The 27,176-nt window shown below is 45.5% G+C and overlaps 7 protein-coding genes across 7 annotated transcripts; all 7 read right to left on the bottom strand.

Moving 5' to 3' along the window:
- Positions 1 to 1,424: 1,424 nt before the first annotated feature.
- LOC137079552 (zona pellucida sperm-binding protein 4-like) lies at positions 1,425 to 3,489 on the bottom strand. Its single transcript, XM_067447503.1, has 8 exons — positions 2,898 to 3,489; positions 2,631 to 2,818; positions 2,466 to 2,563; positions 2,235 to 2,392; positions 1,960 to 2,152; positions 1,743 to 1,890; positions 1,585 to 1,657; positions 1,425 to 1,501 (listed from the first exon to the last, which is right to left on the bottom strand). The coding sequence occupies exons 1-8, from the start codon at positions 3,487 to 3,489 to the stop codon at positions 1,425 to 1,427; spliced, it is 1,527 nt and encodes a 508-aa protein (XP_067303604.1).
- Positions 3,490 to 5,107: 1,618 nt separating this feature from the next.
- Positions 5,108 to 7,172, bottom strand: LOC137079550 (zona pellucida sperm-binding protein 4-like). The gene is made up of 8 exons (XM_067447502.1): positions 6,581 to 7,172; positions 6,314 to 6,501; positions 6,149 to 6,246; positions 5,918 to 6,075; positions 5,643 to 5,835; positions 5,426 to 5,573; positions 5,268 to 5,340; positions 5,108 to 5,184 (listed from the first exon to the last, which is right to left on the bottom strand). Exons 1-8 carry the CDS (start codon positions 7,170 to 7,172, stop codon positions 5,108 to 5,110), a joined length of 1,527 nt encoding a protein of 508 aa, XP_067303603.1.
- Positions 7,173 to 8,790: 1,618 nt separating this feature from the next.
- Positions 8,791 to 10,855, bottom strand: LOC137079549 (zona pellucida sperm-binding protein 4-like). Its single transcript, XM_067447501.1, has 8 exons — positions 10,264 to 10,855; positions 9,997 to 10,184; positions 9,832 to 9,929; positions 9,601 to 9,758; positions 9,326 to 9,518; positions 9,109 to 9,256; positions 8,951 to 9,023; positions 8,791 to 8,867 (listed from the first exon to the last, which is right to left on the bottom strand). The coding sequence occupies exons 1-8, from the start codon at positions 10,853 to 10,855 to the stop codon at positions 8,791 to 8,793; spliced, it is 1,527 nt and encodes a 508-aa protein (XP_067303602.1).
- A 1,618-nt stretch (positions 10,856 to 12,473) lies between these two features.
- Positions 12,474 to 14,538, bottom strand: LOC137079477 (zona pellucida sperm-binding protein 4-like). Its single transcript, XM_067447429.1, has 8 exons — positions 13,947 to 14,538; positions 13,680 to 13,867; positions 13,515 to 13,612; positions 13,284 to 13,441; positions 13,009 to 13,201; positions 12,792 to 12,939; positions 12,634 to 12,706; positions 12,474 to 12,550 (listed from the first exon to the last, which is right to left on the bottom strand). The coding sequence occupies exons 1-8, from the start codon at positions 14,536 to 14,538 to the stop codon at positions 12,474 to 12,476; spliced, it is 1,527 nt and encodes a 508-aa protein (XP_067303530.1).
- A 1,618-nt stretch (positions 14,539 to 16,156) lies between these two features.
- Positions 16,157 to 18,221, bottom strand: LOC137079476 (zona pellucida sperm-binding protein 4-like). Its single transcript, XM_067447428.1, has 8 exons — positions 17,630 to 18,221; positions 17,363 to 17,550; positions 17,198 to 17,295; positions 16,967 to 17,124; positions 16,692 to 16,884; positions 16,475 to 16,622; positions 16,317 to 16,389; positions 16,157 to 16,233 (listed from the first exon to the last, which is right to left on the bottom strand). Exons 1-8 carry the CDS (start codon positions 18,219 to 18,221, stop codon positions 16,157 to 16,159), a joined length of 1,527 nt encoding a protein of 508 aa, XP_067303529.1.
- Positions 18,222 to 19,839: 1,618 nt separating this feature from the next.
- On the bottom strand, positions 19,840 to 21,937 carry LOC137079474 (zona pellucida sperm-binding protein 4-like). The gene is made up of 8 exons (XM_067447427.1): positions 21,313 to 21,937; positions 21,046 to 21,233; positions 20,881 to 20,978; positions 20,650 to 20,807; positions 20,375 to 20,567; positions 20,158 to 20,305; positions 20,000 to 20,072; positions 19,840 to 19,916 (listed from the first exon to the last, which is right to left on the bottom strand). Exons 1-8 carry the CDS (start codon positions 21,935 to 21,937, stop codon positions 19,840 to 19,842), a joined length of 1,560 nt encoding a protein of 519 aa, XP_067303528.1.
- A 1,618-nt stretch (positions 21,938 to 23,555) lies between these two features.
- LOC137079548 (zona pellucida sperm-binding protein 4-like) lies at positions 23,556 to 27,060 on the bottom strand. Its single transcript, XM_067447500.1, has 9 exons — positions 27,019 to 27,060; positions 25,029 to 25,518; positions 24,762 to 24,949; positions 24,597 to 24,694; positions 24,366 to 24,523; positions 24,091 to 24,283; positions 23,874 to 24,021; positions 23,716 to 23,788; positions 23,556 to 23,632 (listed from the first exon to the last, which is right to left on the bottom strand). The coding sequence occupies exons 1-9, from the start codon at positions 27,058 to 27,060 to the stop codon at positions 23,556 to 23,558; spliced, it is 1,467 nt and encodes a 488-aa protein (XP_067303601.1).
- Between the last annotated feature and the right edge of the window lie 116 nt (positions 27,061 to 27,176).

Below are 27,176 nucleotides of genomic sequence, written 5' to 3'. Positions count from 1 at the left end.
AGTTGGTCAGATTCGTCATATTGAAGACAAGTAAAAAGGTTCATGTTCAGGTTTGCTACTGGAGCATGCCCAAAGTACTTTGGGTAGATGTTTGGTGCATTCCGCTTTGCTTGTAGACATGCTGAAGTATTAACTAGCATTATATACACCTGGTTTTTAAACAATCTAAAAAGCAAGTAAAATCAAATAATTCTGATATAATATTATAATTAAATTCTGTGAGGTAATATAGCCCAAATACACAAAAAAATATAGCAGAAATAGACTTCATACAACCAGACACCTAAACGTTATTTGTAAAGCAATTTGAGAGCATGTGGGATGAAAGAAAGTTAATGTCTTTTTGTTTTACTCCTGGGCAAGGCAAATGTCCTGCGCTGCTGTAGTAGATAACTAGGTGTTGGAGCCACAGACAGGAAGCAATGCAGTGGTGATGAATTGTCCTTAATAAAGTAAAAGTATGCAAGGTGGCTTTGCCTCATCTCTCACTCTGCAATGGGAGTGTTGATGTCAGAATACCTTTTATCCGGCTGCAATGTTTTTAAACCCTCTCTAACTCAGAGAGACCTTTAGGTAATCTCCCCATACTGGGCTAGCGTTCCTCCAGAACTGGCCGCATAAAAGTCAAAGATATTTATGTTAAAACATCACAAGGGAATCCTGCTTTTTTTAGCAACACAAAGATAGTAGATCCTAGGATGTACTTTTTTTAACCATGTTCCTAATTTGGATGTCCCATGATCGGAAGACATCAACTCCAATCAGTTTAAAAGGTGGAAACTCTACTAATTTGCATGTCTTGAAATAACGAGATGAAGGACAGGGAATGCCTTCCTCATTCCTAACACTGATGACCTTGTCCACTGTCTTAGCTCCAATCTTTGCCAATGTAAGCTCCTGTCCCCATTAGCTCTGCCAGGTCACGTTAGTCAAGCTCTCATCAGCCGAGTACATCCACCTATAGGAATACGATGCCCATCAGAGCTTTCATTAGTAGTGATTGGGGGATATCAGCATTGCTTTATGGGGGTTTATCACTGCTCTTATTCATGATGCACAGGGAGTGCTTGCCCAGAACAGAACCATACCACCAATCGAAATTATGTTTTAATTGTATCATCTGAGGATAGTGGTCTTGACAGAAGTGCATTTGATACCAAGGTGGAGGATAATCCCTGTCACCAGTTTGGAGTGTGTCACAAGTGGACAGGGGAGGTTTATAGGGACAGACCCTTGACTCCTTGATTATGACAGAGGGGATGAGTCTACACATGTACATTGGACTCCAAGTCAACCCATTGCAAATATTCTTAGTGTGGATTAGGCAAGTAGTGGGCCAATAATGCAAACTGAGAACAGTCATGAAAGAGCAATACCAAAGAGACACTGATGTTGAGTTAAGAAGTTTATTAAGACCACTAAAGTCACATGACCAGAGTAACTTCTCCACTAGACACCACAGTTTGTCCACTAGAGATTGTCTTGACATCAGCATCTCTTCCTGGAAGAGAAATGGTAGAATTGAGGGGCATTTAAAAACCAAATTCTCATGGTTCCTGAAGTCAGTTTACAGCTAGCACTCACTTTTCCTAGCACAGCTTTGCTCACAGGAGCCAGAAGAGGGATGGCACACCGCTGTACTACAGTGGATGAAGATCTAACAGAGGGGGAAAAGGGTCAAGCCACAGAAACCACTATAAAAAGACTAATATTAAGGGTTCAGGCAAGGCTGTGGAGCATACGGTTTCCTGCAGAGGAGCCAGTGATGCTGGATCCACAAATGTAAACATCTTCACAACAAAGCGCTTGTAGTGGGTTGGGAACTGAAGACCAGAAGATCCAGCCACCGGAACCAGTGTGGTCAGGTAACGGTCATCCCGGTAAGGGCATCTGGAAGGCAAGGGGGCAGTCAGAAAGGCCTTACAGCACACTAGCTGGATGAAGACCAGCCTTACTCACCCATCGACCAGAAGGTCCCACTGGGGTAGACTGAGTGGACTGGGGGTTGATGTCGCCCAGCAACGTCCCAGCATCAGGACAATGTTGGGGTCAGTCCTCTCCAAAACCCGCACCTCAACAAACACCGGCTCCCGCAGGACTTTTGTGACCGGATAATCAGCATCACTGTAGTAAGAGGTGTACGCCTCGTCCCCTGAGGAAGAACGCAGCATTTAAACAGAAACTGCTGCAACCTGGAGTTGTAGAAAATCCTCCATACTTGGACAGACACTTGCCTTCTGCACAGCCTTTGGTGACACATTGACCATTTGCCAGTCTAAGCTCCACCCTGAGGGGTCCAGAAGCAGCTACTGGTGGAGGTGCAGGAACAGTGTTGACCTCCACAACCAGAGCTTCCACAGAAGTACCAGAGTACCTACACTGGAAGAGAAGCCTGTACAACAAACAGGGAGCTTTAGCATAAATGTTAATACTTGACAAGTGCTACAAGTGTAAAAAGCACCTACTCAAAATGGCTGTCCCTTGTGATGGAACCAAGCGGTCCGACACCCACTTCATACGAGGAGGTCATCCTGTTTTCATAAACCACATAGCCACCATCCTCCTGCAAATAGTAACTGTTGGCATCCAGTCCTTTTCTAAGCAGAACAGAAGCACAAGCAGCTACCCACCATCATGCTCGTGCCACATGCAGTGACAGGGAACTGGTATATAGCAAAGAAAGGTGTGGATCCCACAGGACTGCAAGGTGGGTCATTTCCACCCAGGAGACGGACTGAATCCAGGCTCAATCGAGGCAGAGTAACATCTCTAGCCACCACTACCACAAACTGACCATCTCTTATACACTGGACAGTCACTGGAACAGGGTAAGAGAGCAGGTTATTGCTGAAGAGAAGTTTAACAGGAAACCCTTCACATTGACTCAACACTCTTACCCGCCTTCCCATAGTAGCACTGCTGTCCGTTAAAGCAGCAGTTGAGCGCTTCACACTCAGCACCACTGGTACCAGCTGGGCCACATTGGATCTGCTCATAATCAGCTACAGCACATTTGTCAAGGGGCTCTGCCTGCACCACTGGCTGCTTAGGCTGAACCTGCTGTTGACTAGCTTGCTGTTGAACCCACTGAGGAGACTGACTAGCTTGCTGTTGAACCCACTGAGGAGACTGACTAGCTGGCTTCTGAACCTGCTGACTAGCCTGCTGTTGAACCCACTGAGGAGACTGACTAGCTGGCTTCTGAACCTGCTGACTAGCCTGCTGTTGAACCCACTGAGGAGACTGACTAGCTGGCTTCTGAACCTGCTGACTAGCTTGCTGTTGAACCCACTGAGGAGACTGACTAGCTTGCTGTTGAACCCACTGAGGAGACTGACTAGCTTGCTTCTGAAGCCGCTGGTCAGTTTGCTGTAACATCAGAGCTTGGGGATTCTGGGGCAGATTACTCCACTGTGGAACAGCATGACAGAAAGCACAAAACCACACACAAAGTGCCAGAGACTGCACTGCACACCAACTTCCTGTCATTGTTCAACAGATAGTTACACTGTTGAGATGCTGCCCTTTGGTCTTTTTGTATTCTACAGATTTTGGCTAATTAACGATAATCCCTCCCTCTTCATTAACAGTCATGATTCTCCAGACATGCCCAAATGGGAGCTTATGCTACCAGAAGATTCTCATTGGTTCTCAAAATTATGCACGTGATATTTTTTGATCCCAGTTGGTCAGATTCGTCATATTGAAGACAAGTAAAAAGGTTCATGTTCAGGTTTGCTACTGGAGCATGCCCAAAGTACTTTGGGTAGATGTTTGGTGCATTCCGCTTTGCTTGTAGACATGCTGAAGTATTAACTAGCATTATATACACCTGGTTTTTAAACAATCTAAAAAGCAAGTAAAATCAAATAATTCTGATATAATATTATAATTAAATTCTGTGAGGTAATATAGCCCAAATACACAAAAAAATATAGCAGAAATAGACTTCATACAACCAGACACCTAAACGTTATTTGTAAAGCAATTTGAGAGCATGTGGGATGAAAGAAAGTTAATGTCTTTTTGTTTTACTCCTGGGCAAGGCAAATGTCCTGCGCTGCTGTAGTAGATAACTAGGTGTTGGAGCCACAGACAGGAAGCAATGCAGTGGTGATGAATTGTCCTTAATAAAGTAAAAGTATGCAAGGTGGCTTTGCCTCATCTCTCACTCTGCAATGGGAGTGTTGATGTCAGAATACCTTTTATCCGGCTGCAATGTTTTTAAACCCTCTCTAACTCAGAGAGACCTTTAGGTAATCTCCCCATACTGGGCTAGCGTTCCTCCAGAACTGGCCGCATAAAAGTCAAAGATATTTATGTTAAAACATCACAAGGGAATCCTGCTTTTTTTAGCAACACAAAGATAGTAGATCCTAGGATGTACTTTTTTTAACCATGTTCCTAATTTGGATGTCCCATGATCAGAAGACATCAACTCCAATCAGTTTAAAAGGTGGAAACTCTACTAATTTGCATGTCTTGAAATAACGAGATGAAGGACAGGGAATGCCTTCCTCATTCCTAACACTGATGACCTTGTCCACTGTCTTAGCTCCAATCTTTGCCAATGTAAGCTCCTGTCCCCATTAGCTCTGCCAGGTCACGTTAGTCAAGCTCTCATCAGCCGAGTACATCCACCTATAGGAATACAATGCCCGTCAGAGCTTTCATTAGTAGTGATTGGGGGATATCAGCATTGCTTTATGGGGGTTTATCACTGCCCTTATTCATGATGCACAGGGAGTGCTTGCCCAGAACAGAACCATACCACCAATCGAAATTATGTTTTAATTGTATCATCTGAGGATAGTGGTCTTGACAGAAGTGCATTTGATACCAAGGTGGAGGATAATCCCTGTCACCAGTTTGGAGTGTGTCACAAGTGGACAGGGGAGGTTTATAGGGACAGACCCTTGACTCCTTGATTATGACAGAGGGGATGAGTCTACACATGTACATTGGACTCCAAGTCAACCCATTGCAAATATTCTTAGTGTGAATTAGGCAAGTAGTGGGCCAATAATGCAAACTGAGAACAGTCATGAAAGAGCAATACCAAAGAGACACTGATGTTGAGTTAAGAAGTTTATTAAGACCACTAAAGTCACATGACCAGAGTAACTTCTCCACTAGACACCACAGTTTGTCCACTAGAGATTGTCTTGACATCAGCATCTCTTCCTGGAAGAGAAATGGTAGAATTGAGGGGCATTTAAAAACCAAATTCTCATGGTTCCTGAAGTCAGTTTACAGCTAGCACTCACTTTTCCTAGCACAGCTTTGCTCACAGGAGCCAGAAGAGGGATGGCACACCGCTGTACTACAGTGGATGAAGATCTAACAGAGGGGGAAAAGGGTCAAGCCACAGAAACCACTATAAAAAGACTAATATTAAGGGTTCAGGCAAGGCTGTGGAGCATACGGTTTCCTGCAGAGGAGCCAGTGATGCTGGATCCACAAATGTAAACATCTTCACAACAAAGCGCTTGTAGTGGGTTGGGAACTGAAGACCAGAAGATCCAGCCACCGGAACCAGTGTGGTCAGGTAACGGTCATCCCGGTAAGGGCATCTGGAAGGCAAAGGGGCAGTCAGAAAGGCCTTACAGCACACTAGCTGGATGAAGACCAGCCTTACTCACCCATCGACCAGAAGGTCCCACTGGGGTAGACTGAGTGGACTGGGGGTTGATGTCGCCCAGCAACGTCCCAGCATCAGGACAATGTTGGGGTCAGTCCTCTCCAAAACCCGCACCTCAACAAACACCGGCTCCCGCAGGACTTTTGTGACCGGATAATCAGCATCACTGTAGTAAGAGGTGTACGCCTCGTCCCCTGAGGAAGAACGCAGCATTTAAACAGAAACTGCTGCAACCTGGAGTTGTAGAAAATCCTCCATACTTGGACAGACACTTGCCTTCTGCACAGCCTTTGGTGACACATTGACCATTTGCCAGTCTAAGCTCCACCCTGAGGGGTCCAGAAGCAGCTACTGGTGGAGGTGCAGGAACAGTGTTGACCTCCACAACCAGAGCTTCCACAGAAGTACCAGAGTACCTACACTGGAAGAGAAGCCTGTACAACAAACAGGGAGCTTTAGCATAAATGTTAATACTTGACAAGTGCTACAAGTGTAAAAAGCACCTACTCAAAATGGCTGTCCCTTGTGATGGAACCAAGCGGTCCGACACCCACTTCATACGAGGAGGTCATCCTGTTTTCATACACCACATAGCCACCATCCTCCTGCAAATAGTAACTGTTGGCATCCAGTCCTTTTCTAAGCAGAACAGAAGCACAAGCAGCTACGCACCATCATGCTCGTGCCACATGCAGTGACAGGGAACTGGTATATAGCAAAGGAAGGTGTGGATCCCACAGGACTGCAAGGTGGGTCATTTCCACCCAGGAGACGGACTGAATCCAGGCTCAATCGAGGCAGAGTAACATCTCTAGCCACCACTACCACAAACTGACCATCTCTTATACACTGGACAGTCACTGGAACAGGGTAAGAGAGCAGGTTATTGCTGAAGAGAAGTTTAACAGGAAACCCTTCACATTGACTCAACACTCTTACCCGCCTTCCCATAGTAGCACTGCTGTCCGTTAAAGCAGCAGTTGAGCGCTTCACACTCAGCACCACTGGTACCAGCTGGGCCACATTGGATCTGCTCATAATCAGCTACAGCACATTTGTCAAGGGGCTCTGCCTGCACCACTGGCTGCTTAGGCTGAACCTGCTGTTGACTAGCTTGCTGTTGAACCCACTGAGGAGACTGACTAGCTTGCTGTTGAACCCACTGAGGAGACTGACTAGCTGGCTTCTGAACCTGCTGACTAGCCTGCTGTTGAACCCACTGAGGAGACTGACTAGCTGGCTTCTGAACCTGCTGACTAGCCTGCTGTTGAACCCACTGAGGAGACTGACTAGCTGGCTTCTGAACCTGCTGACTAGCTTGCTGTTGAACCCACTGAGGAGACTGACTAGCTTGCTGTTGAACCCACTGAGGAGACTGACTAGCTTGCTTCTGAAGCCGCTGGTCCGTTTGCTGTAACATCAGAGCTTGGGGATTCTGGGGCAGATTACTCCACTGTGGAACAGCATGACAGAAAGCACAAAACCACACACAAAGTGCCAGAGACTGCACTGCACACCAACTTCCTGTCATTGTTCAACAGATAGTTACACTGTTGAGATGCTGCCCTTTGGTCTTTTTGTATTCTACAGATTTTGGCTAATTAACGATAATCCCTCCCTCTTCATTAACAGTCATGATTCTCCAGACATGCCCAAATGGGAGCTTATGCTACCAGAAGATTCTCATTGGTTCTCAAAATTATGCACGTGATATTTTTTGATCCCAGTTGGTCAGATTCGTCATATTGAAGACAAGTAAAAAGGTTCATGTTCAGGTTTGCTACTGGAGCATGCCCAAAGTACTTTGGGTAGATGTTTGGTGCATTCCGCTTTGCTTGTAGACATGCTGAAGTATTAACTAGCATTATATACACCTGGTTTTTAAACAATCTAAAAAGCAAGTAAAATCAAATAATTCTGATATAATATTATAATTAAATTCTGTGAGGTAATATAGCCCAAATACACAAAAAAATATAGCAGAAATAGACTTCATACAACCAGACACCTAAACGTTATTTGTAAAGCAATTTGAGAGCATGTGGGATGAAAGAAAGTTAATGTCTTTTTGTTTTACTCCTGGGCAAGGCAAATGTCCTGCGCTGCTGTAGTAGATAACTAGGTGTTGGAGCCACAGACAGGAAGCAATGCAGTGGTGATGAATTGTCCTTAATAAAGTAAAAGTATGCAAGGTGGCTTTGCCTCATCTCTCACTCTGCAATGGGAGTGTTGATGTCAGAATACCTTTTATCCGGCTGCAATGTTTTTAAACCCTCTCTAACTCAGAGAGACCTTTAGGTAATCTCCCCATACTGGGCTAGCGTTCCTCCAGAACTGGCCGCATAAAAGTCAAAGATATTTATGTTAAAACATCACAAGGGAATCCTGCTTTTTTTAGCAACACAAAGATAGTAGATCCTAGGATGTACTTTTTTTAACCATGTTCCTAATTTGGATGTCCCATGATCGGAAGACATCAACTCCAATCAGTTTAAAAGGTGGAAACTCTACTAATTTGCATGTCTTGAAATAACGAGATGAAGGACAGGGAATGCCTTCCTCATTCCTAACACTGATGACCTTGTCCACTGTCTTAGCTCCAATCTTTGCCAATGTAAGCTCCTGTCCCCATTAGCTCTGCCAGGTCACGTTAGTCAAGCTCTCATCAGCCGAGTACATCCACCTATAGGAATACGATGCCCGTCAGAGCTTTCATTAGTAGTGATTGGGGGATATCAGCATTGCTTTATGGGGGTTTATCACTGCTCTTATTCATGATGCACAGGGAGTGCTTGCCCAGAACAGAACCATACCACCAATCGAAATTATGTTTTAATTGTATCATCTGAGGATAGTGGTCTTGACAGAAGTGCATTTGATACCAAGGTGGAGGATAATCCCTGTCACCAGTTTGGAGTGTGTCACAAGTGGACAGGGGAGGTTTATAGGGACAGACCCTTGACTCCTTGATTATGACAGAGGGGATGAGTCTACACATGTACATTGGACTCCAAGTCAACCCATTGCAAATATTCTTAGTGTGGATTAGGCAAGTAGTGGGCCAATAATGCAAACTGAGAACAGTCATGAAAGAGCAATACCAAAGAGACACTGATGTTGAGTTAAGAAGTTTATTAAGACCACTAAAGTCACATGACCAGAGTAACTTCTCCACTAGACACCACAGTTTGTCCACTAGAGATTGTCTTGACATCAGCATCTCTTCCTGGAAGAGAAATGGTAGAATTGAGGGGCATTTAAAAACCAAATTCTCATGGTTCCTGAAGTCAGTTTACAGCTAGCACTCACTTTTCCTAGCACAGCTTTGCTCACAGGAGCCAGAAGAGGGATGGCACACCGCTGTACTACAGTGGATGAAGATCTAACAGAGGGGGAAAAGGGTCAAGCCACAGAAACCACTATAAAAAGACTAATATTAAGGGTTCAGGCAAGGCTGTGGAGCATACGGTTTCCTGCAGAGGAGCCAGTGATGCTGGATCCACAAATGTAAACATCTTCACAACAAAGCGCTTGTAGTGGGTTGGGAACTGAAGACCAGAAGATCCAGCCACCGGAACCAGTGTGGTCAGGTAACGGTCATCCCGGTAAGGGCATCTGGAAGGCAAAGGGGCAGTCAGAAAGGCCTTACAGCACACTAGCTGGATGAAGACCAGCCTTACTCACCCATCGACCAGAAGGTCCCACTGGGGTAGACTGAGTGGACTGGGGGTTGATGTCGCCCAGCAACGTCCCAGCATCAGGACAATGTTGGGGTCAGTCCTCTCCAAAACCCGCACCTCAACAAACACCGGCTCCCGCAGGACTTTTGTGACCGGATAATCAGCATCACTGTAGTAAGAGGTGTACGCCTCGTCCCCTGAGGAAGAACGCAGCATTTAAACAGAAACTGCTGCAACCTGGAGTTGTAGAAAATCCTCCATACTTGGACAGACACTTGCCTTCTGCACAGCCTTTGGTGACACATTGACCATTTGCCAGTCTAAGCTCCACCCTGAGGGGTCCAGAAGCAGCTACTGGTGGAGGTGCAGGAACAGTGTTGACCTCCACAACCAGAGCTTCCACAGAAGTACCAGAGTACCTACACTGGAAGAGAAGCCTGTACAACAAACAGGGAGCTTTAGCATAAATGTTAATACTTGACAAGTGCTACAAGTGTAAAAAGCACCTACTCAAAATGGCTGTCCCTTGTGATGGAACCAAGCGGTCCGACACCCACTTCATACGAGGAGGTCATCCTGTTTTCATACACCACATAGCCACCATCCTCCTGCAAATAGTAACTGTTGGCATCCAGTCCTTTTCTAAGCAGAACAGAAGCACAAGCAGCTACCCACCATCATGCTCGTGCCACATGCAGTGACAGGGAACTGGTATATAGCAAAGGAAGGTGTGGATCCCACAGGACTGCAAGGTGGGTCATTTCCACCCAGGAGACGGACTGAATCCAGGCTCAATCGAGGCAGAGTAACATCTCTAGCCACCACTACCACAAACTGACCATCTCTTATACACTGGACAGTCACTGGAACAGGGTAAGAGAGCAGGTTATTGCTGAAGAGAAGTTTAACAGGAAACCCTTCACATTGACTCAACACTCTTACCCGCCTTCCCATAGTAGCACTGCTGTCCGTTAAAGCAGCAGTTGAGCGCTTCACACTCAGCACCACTGGTACCAGCTGGGCCACATTGGATCTGCTCATAATCAGCTACAGCACATTTGTCAAGGGGCTCTGCCTGCACCACTGGCTGCTTAGGCTGAACCTGCTGTTGACTAGCTTGCTGTTGAACCCACTGAGGAGACTGACTAGCTTGCTGTTGAACCCACTGAGGAGACTGACTAGCTGGCTTCTGAACCTGCTGACTAGCCTGCTGTTGAACCCACTGAGGAGACTGACTAGCTGGCTTCTGAACCTGCTGACTAGCCTGCTGTTGAACCCACTGAGGAGACTGACTAGCTGGCTTCTGAACCTGCTGACTAGCTTGCTGTTGAACCCACTGAGGAGATTGACTAGCTTGCTGTTGAACCCACTGAGGAGACTGACTAGCTTGCTTCTGAAGCCGCTGGTCAGTTTGCTGTAACATCAGAGCTTGGGGATTCTGGGGCAGATTACTCCACTGTGGAACAGCATGACAGAAAGCACAAAACCACACACAAAGTGCCAGAGACTGCACTGCACACCAACTTCCTGTCATTGTTCAACAGATAGTTACACTGTTGAGATGCTGCCCTTTGGTCTTTTTGTATTCTACAGATTTTGGCTAATTAACGATAATCCCTCCCTCTTCATTAACAGTCATGATTCTCCAGACATGCCCAAATGGGAGCTTATGCTACCAGAAGATTCTCATTGGTTCTCAAAATTATGCACGTGATATTTTTTGATCCCAGTTGGTCAGATTCGTCATATTGAAGACAAGTAAAAAGGTTCATGTTCAGGTTTGCTACTGGAGCATGCCCAAAGTACTTTGGGTAGATGTTTGGTGCATTCCGCTTTGCTTGTAGACATGCTGAAGTATTAACTAGCATTATATACACCTGGTTTTTAAACAATCTAAAAAGCAAGTAAAATCAAATAATTCTGATATAATATTATAATTAAATTCTGTGAGGTAATATAGCCCAAATACACAAAAAAATATAGCAGAAATAGACTTCATACAACCAGACACCTAAACGTTATTTGTAAAGCAATTTGAGAGCATGTGGGATGAAAGAAAGTTAATGTCTTTTTGTTTTACTCCTGGGCAAGGCAAATGTCCTGCGCTGCTGTAGTAGATAACTAGGTGTTGGAGCCACAGACAGGAAGCAATGCAGTGGTGATGAATTGTCCTTAATAAAGTAAAAGTATGCAAGGTGGCTTTGCCTCATCTCTCACTCTGCAATGGGAGTGTTGATGTCAGAATACCTTTTATCCGGCTGCAATGTTTTTAAACCCTCTCTAACTCAGAGAGACCTTTAGGTAATCTCCCCATACTGGGCTAGCGTTCCTCCAGAACTGGCCGCATAAAAGTCAAAGATATTTATGTTAAAACATCACAAGGGAATCCTGCTTTTTTTAGCAACACAAAGATAGTAGATCCTAGGATGTACTTTTTTTAACCATGTTCCTAATTTGGATGTCCCATGATCGGAAGACATCAACTCCAATCAGTTTAAAAGGTGGAAACTCTACTAATTTGCATGTCTTGAAATAACGAGATGAAGGACAGGGAATGCCTTCCTCATTCCTAACACTGATGACCTTGTCCACTGTCTTAGCTCCAATCTTTGCCAATGTAAGCTCCTGTCCCCATTAGCTCTGCCAGGTCACGTTAGTCAAGCTCTCATCAGCCGAGTACATCCACCTATAGGAATACGATGCCCGTCAGAGCTTTCATTAGTAGTGATTGGGGGATATCAGCATTGCTTTATGGGGGTTTATCACTGCTCTTATTCATGATGCACAGGGAGTGCTTGCCCAGAACAGAACCATACCACCAATCGAAATTATGTTTTAATTGTATCATCTGAGGATAGTGGTCTTGACAGAAGTGCATTTGATACCAAGGTGGAGGATAATCCCTGTCACCAGTTTGGAGTGTGTCACAAGTGGACAGGGGAGGTTTATAGGGACAGACCCTTGACTCCTTGATTATGACAGAGGGGATGAGTCTACACATGTACATTGGACTCCAAGTCAACCCATTGCAAATATTCTTAGTGTGGATTAGGCAAGTAGTGGGCCAATAATGCAAACTGAGAACAGTCATGAAAGAGCAATACCAAAGAGACACTGATGTTGAGTTAAGAAGTTTATTAAGACCACTAAAGTCACATGACCAGAGTAACTTCTCCACTAGACACCACAGTTTGTCCACTAGAGATTGTCTTGACATCAGCATCTCTTCCTGGAAGAGAAATGGTAGAATTGAGGGGCATTTAAAAACCAAATTCTCATGGTTCCTGAAGTCAGTTTACAGCTAGCACTCACTTTTCCTAGCACAGCTTTGCTCACAGGAGCCAGAAGAGGGATGGCACACCGCTGTACTACAGTGGATGAAGATCTAACAGAGGGGGAAAAGGGTCAAGCCACAGAAACCACTATAAAAAGACTAATATTAAGGGTTCAGGCAAGGCTGTGGAGCATACGGTTTCCTGCAGAGGAGCCAGTGATGCTGGATCCACAAATGTAAACATCTTCACAACAAAGCGCTTGTAGTGGGTTGGGAACTGAAGACCAGAAGATCCAGCCACCGGAACCAGTGTGGTCAGGTAACGGTCATCCCGGTAAGGGCATCTGGAAGGCAAAGGGGCAGTCAGAAAGGCCTTACAGCACACTAGCTGGATGAAGACCAGCCTTACTCACCCATCGACCAGAAGGTCCCACTGGGGTAGACTGAGTGGACTGGGGGTTGATGTCGCCCAGCAACGTCCCAGCATCAGGACAATGTTGGGGTCAGTCCTCTCCAAAACCCGCACCTCAACAAACACCGGCTCCCGCAGGACTTTTGTGACCGGATAATCAGCATCACTGTAGTAAGAGGTGTACGCCTCGTCCCCTGAGGAAGAACGCAGCATTTAAACAGAAACTGCTGCAACCTGGAGTTGTAGAAAATCCTCCATACTTGGACAGACACTTGCCTTCTGCACAGCCTTTGGTGACACATTGACCATTTGCCAGTCTAAGCTCCACCCTGAGGGGTCCAGAAGCAGCTACTGGTGGAGGTGCAGGAACAGTGTTGACCTCCACAACCAGAGCTTCCACAGAAGTACCAGAGTACCTACACTGGAAGAGAAGCCTGTACAACAAACAGGGAGCTTTAGCATAAATGTTAATACTTGACAAGTGCTACAAGTGTAAAAAGCACCTACTCAAAATGGCTGTCCCTTGTGATGGAACCAAGCGGTCCGACACCCACTTCATACGAGGAGGTCATCCTGTTTTCATACACCACATAGCCACCATCCTCCTGCAAATAGTAACTGTTGGCATCCAGTCCTTTTCTAAGCAGAACAGAAGCACAAGCAGCTACCCACCATCATGCTCGTGCCACATGCAGTGACAGGGAACTGGTATATAGCAAAGGAAGGTGTGGATCCCACAGGACTGCAAGGTGGGTCATTTCCACCCAGGAGACGGACTGAATCCAGGCTCAATCGAGGCAGAGTAACATCTCTAGCCACCACTACCACAAACTGACCATCTCTTATACACTGGACAGTCACTGGAACAGGGTAAGAGAGCAGGTTATTGCTGAAGAGAAGTTTAACAGGAAACCCTTCACATTGACTCAACACTCTTACCCGCCTTCCCATAGTAGCACTGCTGTCCGTTAAAGCAGCAGTTGAGCGCTTCACACTCAGCACCACTGGTACCAGCTGGGCCACATTGGATCTGCTCATAATCAGCTACAGCACATTTGTCAAGGGGCTCTGCCTGCACCACTGGCTGCTTAGGCTGAACCTGCTGTTGACTAGCTTGCTGTTGAACCCACTGAGGAGACTGACTAGCTTGCTGTTGAACCCACTGAGGAGACTGACTAGCTGGCTTCTGAACCTGCTGACTAGCCTGCTGTTGAACCCACTGAGGAGACTGACTAGCTGGCTTCTGAACCTGCTGACTAGCCTGCTGTTGAACCCACTGAGGAGACTGACTAGCTGGCTTCTGAACCTGCTGACTAGCTTGCTGTTGAACCCACTGAGGAGACTGACTAGCTTGCTGTTGAACCCACTGAGGAGACTGACTAGCTTGCTTCTGAAGCCGCTGGTCCGTTTGCTGTAACATCAGAGCTTGGGGATTCTGGGGCAGATTACTCCACTGTGGAACAGCATGACAGAAAGCACAAAACCACACACAAAGTGCCAGAGACTGCACTGCACACCAACTTCCTGTCATTGTTCAACAGATAGTTACACTGTTGAGATGCTGCCCTTTGGTCTTTTTGTATTCTACAGATTTTGGCTAATTAACGATAATCCCTCCCTCTTCATTAACAGTCATGATTCTCCAGACATGCCCAAATGGGAGCTTATGCTACCAGAAGATTCTCATTGGTTCTCAAAATTATGCACGTGATATTTTTTGATCCCAGTTGGTCAGATTCGTCATATTGAAGACAAGTAAAAAGGTTCATGTTCAGGTTTGCTACTGGAGCATGCCCAAAGTACTTTGGGTAGATGTTTGGTGCATTCCGCTTTGCTTGTAGACATGCTGAAGTATTAACTAGCATTATATACACCTGGTTTTTAAACAATCTAAAAAGCAAGTAAAATCAAATAATTCTGATATAATATTATAATTAAATTCTGTGAGGTAATATAGCCCAAATACACAAAAAAATATAGCAGAAATAGACTTCATACAACCAGACACCTAAACGTTATTTGTAAAGCAATTTGAGAGCATGTGGGATGAAAGAAAGTTAATGTCTTTTTGTTTTACTCCTGGGCAAGGCAAATGTCCTGCGCTGCTGTAGTAGATAACTAGGTGTTGGAGCCACAGACAGGAAGCAATGCAGTGGTGATGAATTGTCCTTAATAAAGTAAAAGTATGCAAGGTGGCTTTGCCTCATCTCTCACTCTGCAATGGGAGTGTTGATGTCAGAATACCTTTTATCCGGCTGCAATGTTTTTAAACCCTCTCTAACTCAGAGAGACCTTTAGGTAATCTCCCCATACTGGGCTAGCGTTCCTCCAGAACTGGCCACATAAAAGTCAAAGATATTTATGTTAAAACATCACAAGGGAATCCTGCTTTTTTTAGCAACACAAAGATAGTAGATCCTAGGATGTACTTTTTTTAACCATGTTCCTAATTTGGATGTCCCATGATCGGAAGACATCAACTCCAATCAGTTTAAAAGGTGGAAACTCTACTAATTTGCATGTCTTGAAATAACGAGATGAAGGACAGGGAATGCCTTCCTCATTCCTAACACTGATGACCTTGTCCACTGTCTTAGCTCCAATCTTTGCCAATGTAAGCTCCTGTCCCCATTAGCTCTGCCAGGTCACGTTAGTCAAGCTCTCATCAGCCGAGTACATCCACCTATAGGAATACGATGCCCATCAGAGCTTTCATTAGTAGTGATTGGGGGATATCAGCATTGCTTTATGGGGGTTTATCACTGCTCTTATTCATGATGCACAGGGAGTGCTTGCCCAGAACAGAACCATACCACCAATCGAAATTATGTTTTAATTGTATCATCTGAGGATAGTGGTCTTGACAGAAGTGCATTTGATACCAAGGTGGAGGATAATCCCTGTCACCAGTTTGGAGTGTGTCACAAGTGGACAGGGGAGGTTTATAGGGACAGACCCTTGACTCCTTGATTATGACAGAGGGGATGAGTCTACACATGTACATTGGACTCCAAGTCAACCCATTGCAAATATTCTTAGTGTGGATTAGGCAAGTAGTGGGCCAATAATGCAAACTGAGAACAGTCATGAAAGAGCAATACCAAAGAGACACTGATGTTGAGTTAAGAAGTTTATTAAGACCACTAAAGTCACATGACCAGAGTAACTTCTCCACTAGACACCACAGTTTGTCCACTAGAGATTGTCTTGACATCAGCATCTCTTCCTGGAAGAGAAATGGTAGAATTGAGGGGCATTTAAAAACCAAATTCTCATGGTTCCTGAAGTCAGTTTACAGCTAGCACTCACTTTTCCTAGCACAGCTTTGCTCACAGGAGCCAGAAGAGGGATGGCACACCGCTGTACTACAGTGGATGAAGATCTAACAGAGGGGGAAAAGGGTCAAGCCACAGAAACCACTATAAAAAGACTAATATTAAGGGTTCAGGCAAGGCTGTGGAGCATACGGTTTCCTGCAGAGGAGCCAGTGATGCTGGATCCACAAATGTAAACATCTTCACAACAAAGCGCTTGTAGTGGGTTGGGAACTGAAGACCAGAAGATCCAGCCACCGGAACCAGTGTGGTCAGGTAACGGTCATCCCGGTAAGGGCATCTGGAAGGCAAAGGGGCAGTCAGAAAGGCCTTACAGCACACTAGCTGGATGAAGACCAGCCTTACTCACCCATCGACCAGAAGGTCCCACTGGGGTAGACTGAGTGGACTGGGGGTTGATGTCGCCCAGCAACGTCCCAGCATCAGGACAATGTTGGGGTCAGTCCTCTCCAAAACCCGCACCTCAACAAACACCGGCTCCCGCAGGACTTTTGTGACCGGATAATCAGCATCACTGTAGTAAGAGGTGTACGCCTCGTCCCCTGAGGAAGAACGCAGCATTTAAACAGAAACTGCTGCAACCTGGAGTTGTAGAAAATCCTCCATACTTGGACAGACACTTGCCTTCTGCACAGCCTTTGGTGACACATTGACCATTTGCCAGTCTAAGCTCCACCCTGAGGGGTCCAGAAGCAGCTACTGGTGGAGGTGCAGGAACAGTGTTGACCTCCACAACCAGAGCTTCCACAGAAGTACCAGAGTACCTACACTGGAAGAGAAGCCTGTACAACAAACAGGGAGCTTTAGCATAAATGTTAATACTTGACAAGTGCTACAAGTGTAAAAAGCACCTACTCAAAATGGCTGTCCCTTGTGATGGAACCAAGCGGTCCGACACCCACTTCATACGAGGAGGTCATCCTGTTTTCATACACCACATAGCCACCATCCTCCTGCAAATAGTAACTGTTGGCATCCAGTCCTTTTCTAAGCAGAACAGAAGCACAAGCAGCTACCCACCATCATGCTCGTGCCACATGCAGTGACAGGGAACTGGTATATAGCAAAGGAAGGTGTGGATCCCACAGGACTGCAAGGTGGGTCATTTCCACCCAGGAGACGGACTGAATCCAGGCTCAATCGAGGCAGAGTAACATCTCTAGCCACCACTACCACAAACTGACCATCTCTTATACACTGGACAGTCACTGGAACAGGGTAAGAGAGCAGGTTATTGCTGAAGAGAAGTTTAACAGGAAACCCTTCACATTGACTCAACACTCTTACCCGCCTTCCCATAGTAGCACTGCTGTCCGTTAAAGCAGCAGTTGAGCGCTTCACACTCAGCACCACTGGTACCAGCTGGGCCACATTGGATCTGCTCATAATCAGCTACAGCACATTTGTCAAGGGGCTCTGCCTGCACCACTGGCTGCTTAGGCTGAACCTGCTGTTGACTAGCTTGCTGTTGAACCCACTGAGGAGACTGACTAGCTTGCTGTTGAACCCACTGAGGAGACTGACTAGCTGGCTTCTGAACCTGCTGACTAGCCTGCTGTTGAACCCACTGAGGAGACTGACTAGCTGGCTTCTGAACCTGCTGACTAGCCTGCTGTTGAACCCACTGAGGAGACTGACTAGCTGGCTTCTGAACCTGCTGACTAGCTTGCTGTTGAACCCACTGAGGAGACTGACTAGCTTGCTGTTGAACCCACTGAGGAGACTGACTAGCTTGCTTCTGAAGCCGCTGGTCCGTTTGCTGTAACATCAGAGCTTGGGGATTCTGGGGCAGATTACTCCACTGTGGAACAGCATGACAGAAAGCACAAAACCACACACAAAGTGCCAGAGACTGCACTGCACACCAACTTCCTGTCATTGTTCAACAGATAGTTACACTGTTGAGATGCTGCCCTTTGGTCTTTTTGTATTCTACAGATTTTGGCTAATTAACGATAATCCCTCCCTCTTCATTAACAGTCATGATTCTCCAGACATGCCCAAATGGGAGCTTATGCTACCAGAAGATTCTCATTGGTTCTCAAAATTATGCACGTGATATTTTTTGATCCCAGTTGGTCAGATTCGTCATATTGAAGACAAGTAAAAAGGTTCATGTTCAGGTTTGCTACTGGAGCATGCCCAAAGTACTTTGGGTAGATGTTTGGTGCATTCCGCTTTGCTTGTAGACATGCTGAAGTATTAACTAGCATTATATACACCTGGTTTTTAAACAATCTAAAAAGCAAGTAAAATCAAATAATTCTGATATAATATTATAATTAAATTCTGTGAGGTAATATAGCCCAAATACACAAAAAAATATAGCAGAAATAGACTTCATACAACCAGACACCTAAACGTTATTTGTAAAGCAATTTGAGAGCATGTGGGATGAAAGAAAGTTAATGTCTTTTTGTTTTACTCCTGGGCAAGGCAAATGTCCTGCGCTGCTGTAGTAGATAACTAGGTGTTGGAGCCACAGACAGGAAGCAATGCAGTGGTGATGAATTGTCCTTAATAAAGTAAAAGTATGCAAGGTGGCTTTGCCTCATCTCTCACTCTGCAATGGGAGTGTTGATGTCAGAATACCTTTTATCCGGCTGCAATGTTTTTAAACCCTCTCTAACTCAGAGAGACCTTTAGGTAATCTCCCCATACTGGGCTAGCGTTCCTCCAGAACTGGCCGCATAAAAGTCAAAGATATTTATGTTAAAACATCACAAGGGAATCCTGCTTTTTTTAGCAACACAAAGATAGTAGATCCTAGGATGTACTTTTTTTAACCATGTTCCTAATTTGGATGTCCCATGATCGGAAGACATCAACTCCAATCAGTTTAAAAGGTGGAAACTCTACTAATTTGCATGTCTTGAAATAACGAGATGAAGGACAGGGAATGCCTTCCTCATTCCTAACACTGATGACCTTGTCCACTGTCTTAGCTCCAATCTTTGCCAATGTAAGCTCCTGTCCCCATTAGCTCTGCCAGGTCACGTTAGTCAAGCTCTCATCAGCCGAGTACATCCACCTATAGGAATACGATGCCCATCAGAGCTTTCATTAGTAGTGATTGGGGGATATCAGCATTGCTTTATGGGGGTTTATCACTGCTCTTATTCATGATGCACAGGGAGTGCTTGCCCAGAACAGAACCATACCACCAATCGAAATTATGTTTTAATTGTATCATCTGAGGATAGTGGTCTTGACAGAAGTGCATTTGATACCAAGGTGGAGGATAATCCCTGTCACCAGTTTGGAGTGTGTCACAAGTGGACAGGGGAGGTTTATAGGGACAGACCCTTGACTCCTTGATTATGACAGAGGGGATGAGTCTACACATGTACATTGGACTCCAAGTCAACCCATTGCAAATATTCTTAGTGTGGATTAGGCAAGTAGTGGGCCAATAATGCAAACTGAGAACAGTCATGAAAGAGCAATACCAAAGAGACACTGATGTTGAGTTAAGAAGTTTATTAAGACCACTAAAGTCACATGACCAGAGTAACTTCTCCACTAGACACCACAGTTTGTCCACTAGAGATTGTCTTGACATCAGCATCTCTTCCTGGAAGAGAAATGGTAGAATTGAGGGGCATTTAAAAACCAAATTCTCATGGTTCCTGAAGTCAGTTTACAGCTAGCACTCACTTTTCCTAGCACAGCTTTGCTCACAGGAGCCAGAAGAGGGATGGCACACCGCTGTACTACAGTGGATGAAGATCTAACAGAGGGGGAAAAGGGTCAAGCCACAGAAACCACTATAAAAAGACTAATATTAAGGGTTCAGGCAAGGCTGTGGAGCATACGGTTTCCTGCAGAGGAGCCAGTGATGCTGGATCCACAAATGTAAACATCTTCACAACAAAGCGCTTGTAGTGGGTTGGGAACTGAAGACCAGAAGATCCAGCCACCGGAACCAGTGTGGTCAGGTAACGGTCATCCCGGTAAGGGCATCTGGAAGGCAAAGGGGCAGTCAGAAAGGCCTTACAGCACACTAGCTGGATGAAGACCAGCCTTACTCACCCATCGACCAGAAGGTCCCACTGGGGTAGACTGAGTGGACTGGGGGTTGATGTCGCCCAGCAACGTCCCAGCATCAGGACAATGTTGGGGTCAGTCCTCTCCAAAACCCGCACCTCAACAAACACCGGCTCCCGCAGGACTTTTGTGACCGGATAATCAGCATCACTGTAGTAAGAGGTGTACGCCTCGTCCCCTGAGGAAGAACGCAGCATTTAAACAGAAACTGCTGCAACCTGGAGTTGTAGAAAATCCTCCATACTTGGACAGACACTTGCCTTCTGCACAGCCTTTGGTGACACATTGACCATTTGCCAGTCTAAGCTCCACCCTGAGGGGTCCAGAAGCAGCTACTGGTGGAGGTGCAGGAACAGTGTTGACCTCCACAACCAGAGCTTCCACAGAAGTACCAGAGTACCTACACTGGAAGAGAAGCCTGTACAACAAACAGGGAGCTTTAGCATAAATGTTAATACTTGACAAGTGCTACAAGTGTAAAAAGCACCTACTCAAAATGGCTGTCCCTTGTGATGGAACCAAGCGGTCCGACACCCACTTCATACGAGGAGGTCATCCTGTTTTCATACACCACATAGCCACCATCCTCCTGCAAATAGTAACTGTTGGCATCCAGTCCTTTTCTAAGCAGAACAGAAGCACAAGCAGCTACCCACCATCATGCTCGTGCCACATGCAGTGACAGGGAACTGGTATATAGCAAAGGAAGGTGTGGATCCCACAGGACTGCAAGGTGGGTCATTTCCACCCAGGAGACGGACTGAATCCAGGCTCAATCGAGGCAGAGTAACATCTCTAGCCACCACTACCACAAACTGACCATCTCTTATACACTGGACAGTCACTGGAACAGGGTAAGAGAGCAGGTTATTGCTGAAGAGAAGTTTAACAGGAAACCCTTCACATTGACTCAACACTCTTACCCGCCTTCCCATAGTAGCACTGCTGTCCGTTAAAGCAGCAGTTGAGCGCTTCACACTCAGCACCACTGGTACCAGCTGGGCCACATTGGATCTGCTCATAATCAGCTACAGCACATTTGTCAAGGGGCTCTGCCTGCACCACTGGCTGCTTAGGCTGAACCTGCTGTTGACTAGCTTGCTGTTGAACCCACTGAGGAGACTGACTAGCTTGCTGTTGAACCCACTGAGGAGACTGACTAGCTGGCTTCTGAACCTGCTGACTAGCCTGCTGTTGAACCCACTGTGGAGACTGACTAGCTGGCTTCTGAACCTGCTGACTAGCCTGCTGTTGAACCCACTGAGGAGACTGACTAGCTGGCTTCTGAACCTGCTGACTAGCTTGCTGTTGAACCCACTGAGGAGACTGACTAGCTTGCTGTTGAACCCACTGAGGAGACTGACTAGCTTGCTGTTGAACCCACTGAGGAGACTGACTAGCTTGCTTCTGAAGCCGCTGGTCAGTTTGCTGTAACATCAGAGCTTGGGGATTCTGGGGCAGATTACTCCACTGTGGAACAGCATGACAGAAAGCACAAAACCACACACAAAGTGCCAGAGACTGCACTGCACACCAACTTCCTGTCATTGTTCAACAGATAGTTACACTGTTGAGATGCTGCCCTTTGGTCTTTTTGTATTCTACAGATTTTGGCTAATTAACGATAATCCCTCCCTCTTCATTAACAGTCATGATTCTCCAGACATGCCCAAATGGGAGCTTATGCTACCAGAAGATTCTCATTGGTTCTCAAAATTATGCACGTGATATTTTTTGATCCCAGTTGGTCAGATTCGTCATATTGAAGACAAGTAAAAAGGTTCATGTTCAGGTTTGCTACTGGAGCATGCCCAAAGTACTTTGGGTAGATGTTTGGTGCATTCCGCTTTGCTTGTAGACATGCTGAAGTATTAACTAGCATTATATACACCTGGTTTTTAAACAATCTAAAAAGCAAGTAAAATCAAATAATTCTGATATAATATTATAATTAAATTCTGTGAGGTAATATAGCCCAAATACACAAAAAAATATAGCAGAAATAGACTTCATACAACCAGACACCTAAACGTTATTTGTAAAGCAATTTGAGAGCATGTGGGATGAAAGAAAGTTAATGTCTTTTTGTTTTACTCCTGGGCAAGGCAAATGTCCTGCGCTGCTGTAGTAGATAACTAGGTGTTGGAGCCACAGACAGGAAGCAATGCAGTGGTGATGAATTGTCCTTAATAAAGTAAAAGTATGCAAGGTGGCTTTGCCTCATCTCTCACTCTGCAATGGGAGTGTTGATGTCAGAATACCTTTTATCCGGCTGCAATGTTTTTAAACCCTCTCTAACTCAGAGAGACCTTTAGGTAATCTCCCCATACTGGGCTAGCGTTCCTCCAGAACTGGCCGCATAAAAGTCAAAGATATTTATGTTAAAACATCACAAGGGAATCCTGCTTTTTTTAGCAACACAAAGATAGTAGATCCTAGGATGTACTTTTTTTAACCATGTTCCTAATTTGGATGTCCCATGATCGGAAGACATCAACTCCAATCAGTTTAAAAGGTGGAAACTCTACTAATTTGCATGTCTTGAAATAACGAGATGAAGGACAGGGAATGCCTTCCTCATTCCTAACACTGATGACCTTGTCCACTGTCTTAGCTCCAATCTTTGCCAATGTAAGCTCCTGTCCCCATTAGCTCTGCCAGGTCACGTTAGTCAAGCTCTCATCAGCCGAGTACATCCACCTATAGGAATACGATGCCCATCAGAGCTTTCATTAGTAGTGATTGGGGGATATCAGCATTGCTTTATGGGGGTTTATCACTGCTCTTATTCATGATGCACAGGGAGTGCTTGCCCAGAACAGAACCATACCACCAATCGAAATTATGTTTTAATTGTATCATCTGAGGATAGTGGTCTTGACAGAAGTGCATTTGATACCAAGGTGGAGGATAATCCCTGTCACCAGTTTGGAGTGTGTCACAAGTGGACAGGGGAGGTTTATAGGGACAGACCCTTGACTCCTTGATTATGACAGAGGGGATGAGTCTACACATGTACATTGGACTCCAAGTCAACCCATTGCAAATATTCTTAGTGTGGATTAGGCAAGTAGTGGGCCAATAATGCAAACTGAGAACAGTCATGAAAGAGCAATACCAAAGAGACACTGATGTTGAGTTAAGAAGTTTATTAAGACCACTAAAGTCACATGACCAGAGTAACTTCTCCACTAGACACCACAGTTTGTCCACTAGAGATTGTCTTGACATCAGCATCTCTTCCTGGAAGAGAAATGGTAGAATTGAGGGGCATTTAAAAACCAAATTCTCATGGTTCCTGAAGTCAGTTTACAGCTAGCACTCACTTTTCCTAGCACAGCTTTGCTCACAGGAGCCAGAAGAGGGATGGCACACCGCTGTACTACAGTGGATGAAGATCTAACAGAGGGGGGAAAGGGTCAAGCCACAGAAACCACTATAAAAAGACTAATATTAAGGGTTCAGGCAAGGCTGTGGAGCATACGGTTTCCTGCAGAGGAGCCAGTGATGCTGGATCCACAAATGTAAACATCTTCACAACAAAGCGCTTGTAGTGGGTTGGGAACTGAAGACCAGAAGATCCAGCCACCGGAACCAGTGTGGTCAGGTAACGGTCATCCCGGTAAGGGCATCTGGAAGGCAAAGGGGCAGTCAGAAAGGCCTTACAGCACACTAGCTGGATGAAGACCAGCCTTACTCACCCATCGACCAGAAGGTCCCACTGGGGTAGACTGAGTGGACTGGGGGTTGATGTCGCCCAGCAACGTCCCAGCATCAGGACAATGTTGGGGTCAGTCCTCTCCAAAACCCGCACCTCAACAAACACCGGCTCCCGCAGGACTTTTGTGACCGGATAATCAGCATCACTGTAGTAAGAGGTGTACGCCTCGTCCCCTGAGGAAGAACGCAGCATTTAAACAGAAACTGCTGCAACCTGGAGTTGTAGAAAATCCTCCATACTTGGACAGACACTTGCCTTCTGCACAGCCTTTGGTGACACATTGACCATTTGCCAGTCTAAGCTCCACCCTGAGGGGTCCAGAAGCAGCTACTGGTGGAGGTGCAGGAACAGTGTTGACCTCCACAACCAGAGCTTCCACAGAAGTACCAGAGTACCTACACTGGAAGAGAAGCCTGTACAACAAACAGGGAGCTTTAGCATAAATGTTAATACTTGACAAGTGCTACAAGTGTAAAAAGCACCTACTCAAAATGGCTGTCCCTTGTGATGGAACCAAGCGGTCCGACACCCACTTCATACGAGGAGGTCATCCTGTTTTCATACACCACATAGCCACCATCCTCCTGCAAATAGTAACTGTTGGCATCCAGTCCTTTTCTAAGCAGAACAGAAGCACAAGCAGCTACCCACCATCATGCTCGTGCCACATGCAGTGACAGGGAACTGGTATATAGCAAAGGAAGGTGTGGATCCCACAGGACTGCAAGGTGGGTCATTTCCACCCAGGAGACGGACTGAATCCAGGCTCAATCGAGGCAGAGTAACATCTCTAGCCACCACTACCACAAACTGACCATCTCTTATACACTGGACAGTCACTGGAACAGGGTAAGAGAGCAGGTTATTGCTGAAGAGAAGTTTAACAGGAAACCCTTCACATTGACTCAACACTCTTACCCGCCTTCCCATAGTAGCACTGCTGTCCGTTAAAGCAGCAGTTGAGCGCTTCACACTCAGCACCACTGGTACCAGCTGGGCCACATTGGATCTGCTCATAATCAGCAACAGCACATTTGTCAAGGGGCTCTGCCTGCACCACTGGCTGCTTAGGCTGAACCTGCTGTTGAACCCACTGAGGAGACTGACTAGCTTGCTGTTGAACCCACTGAGGAGACTGACTAGCTGGCTTCTGAACCTGCTGACTAGCCTGCTGTTGAACCCACTGAGGAGACTGACTAGCTGGCTTCTGAACCTGCTGACTAGCCTGCTGTTGAACCCACTGAGGAGACTGACTAGCTGGCTTCTGAACCTGCTGACTAGCTTGCTGTTGAACCCACTGAGGAGACTGACTAGCTGGCTTCTGAACCTGCTGACTAGCTTGCTTCTGAAGCCGCTGGTCAGTTTGCTGTAACATCAGAGCTTGGGGATTCTGGGGCAGATTACTCCACTGTGGAACAGCATGACAGAAAACACAAAACCACACACAAAGTGCCAGAGACTGCACTGCACACCAACTTCCTGTCATTGTTCAACAGATAGTTACACTGTTGAGATGCTGCCCTTTGGTCTTTTTGTATTCTACAGATTTTGGCTAATTAACGATAATCCCTCCCTCTTCATTAACAGTCATGATTCTCCAGACATGCCCAAATGGGAGCTTATGCTACCAGAAGATTCTCATTGGTTCTCAAAATTATGCACGTGATATTTTTTGATCCCAGTTGGTCAGATTCGTCATATTGAAGACAAGTAAAAAGGTTCATGTTCAGGTTTGCTACTGGAGCATGCCCAAAGTACTTTGGGTAGATGTTTGGTGCATTCCGCTTTGCTTGTAGACATGCTGAAGTATTAACTAGCATTATATACACCTGGTTTTTAAACAATCTAAAAAGCAAGTAAAATCAAATAATTCTGATATATTATAATTAAATTCTGTGAGGTAATATAGCCCAAATACACAAAAAAATATAGCAGAAATAGACTTCATACAACCAGACACCTAAACGTTATTTGTAAAGCAATTTGAGAGCATGTGGGATGAAAGAAAGTTAATGTCTTTTTGTTTTACTCCTGGGCAAGGCAAATGTCCTGCGCTGCTGTAGTAGATAACTAGGTGTTGGAGCCACAGACAGGAAGCAATGCAGTGGTGATGAATTGTCCTTAATAAAGTAAAAGTATGCAAGGTGGCTTTGCCTCATCTCTCACTCTGCAATGGGAGTGTTGATGTCAGAATACCTTTTATCCGGCTGCAATGTTTTTAAACCCTCTCTAACTCAGAGAGACCTTTAGGTAATCTCCCCATACTGGGCTAGCGTTCCTCCAGAACTGGCCGCATAAAAGTCAAAGATATTTATGTTAAAACATCACAAGGGAATCCTGCTTTTTTTAGCAACACAAAGATAGTAGATCCTAGGATGTACTTTTTTTAACCATGTTCCTAATTTGGATGTCCCATGATCGGAAGACATCAACTCCAATCAGTTTAAAAGGTGGAAACTCTACTAATTTGCATGTCTTGAAATAACGAGATGAAGGACAGGGAATGCCTTCCTCATTCCTAACACTGATGACCTTGTCCACTGTCTTAGCTCCAATCTTTGCCAATGTAAGCTCCTGTCCCCATTAGCTCTGCCAGGTCACGTTAGTCAAGCTCTCATCAGCCGAGTACATCCACCTATAGGAATACGATGCCCATCAGAGCTTTCATTAGTAGTGATTGGGGGATATCAGCATTGCTTTATGGGGGTTTATCACTGCTCTTATTCATGATGCACAGGGAGTGCTTGCCCAGAACAGAACCATACCACCAATCGAAATTATGTTTTAATTGTATCATCTGAGGATAGTGGTCTTGACAGAAGTGCATTTGATACCAAGGTGGAGGATAATCCCTGTCACCAGTTTGGAGTGTGTCACAAGTGGACAGGGGAGGTTTATAGGGACAGACCCTTGACTCCTTGATTATGACAGAGGGGATGAGTCTACACATGTACATTGGACTCCAAGTCAACCCATTGCAAATATTCTTAGTGTGGATTAGGCAAGTAGTGGGCCAATAATGCAAACTGAGAACAGTCATGAAAGAGCAATACCAAAGAGACACTG

Source organism: Pseudorasbora parva, chromosome 6 (genome assembly GCF_024679245.1).
Source record: "Pseudorasbora parva isolate DD20220531a chromosome 6, ASM2467924v1, whole genome shotgun sequence".
In the NCBI taxonomy this organism is placed as follows: Eukaryota; Metazoa; Chordata; class Actinopteri; order Cypriniformes; family Gobionidae; genus Pseudorasbora; species Pseudorasbora parva.
The sequence above is the reverse complement of the archived record's forward strand: the minus strand, read 5'-3'. Positions and strand labels throughout refer to the sequence as shown.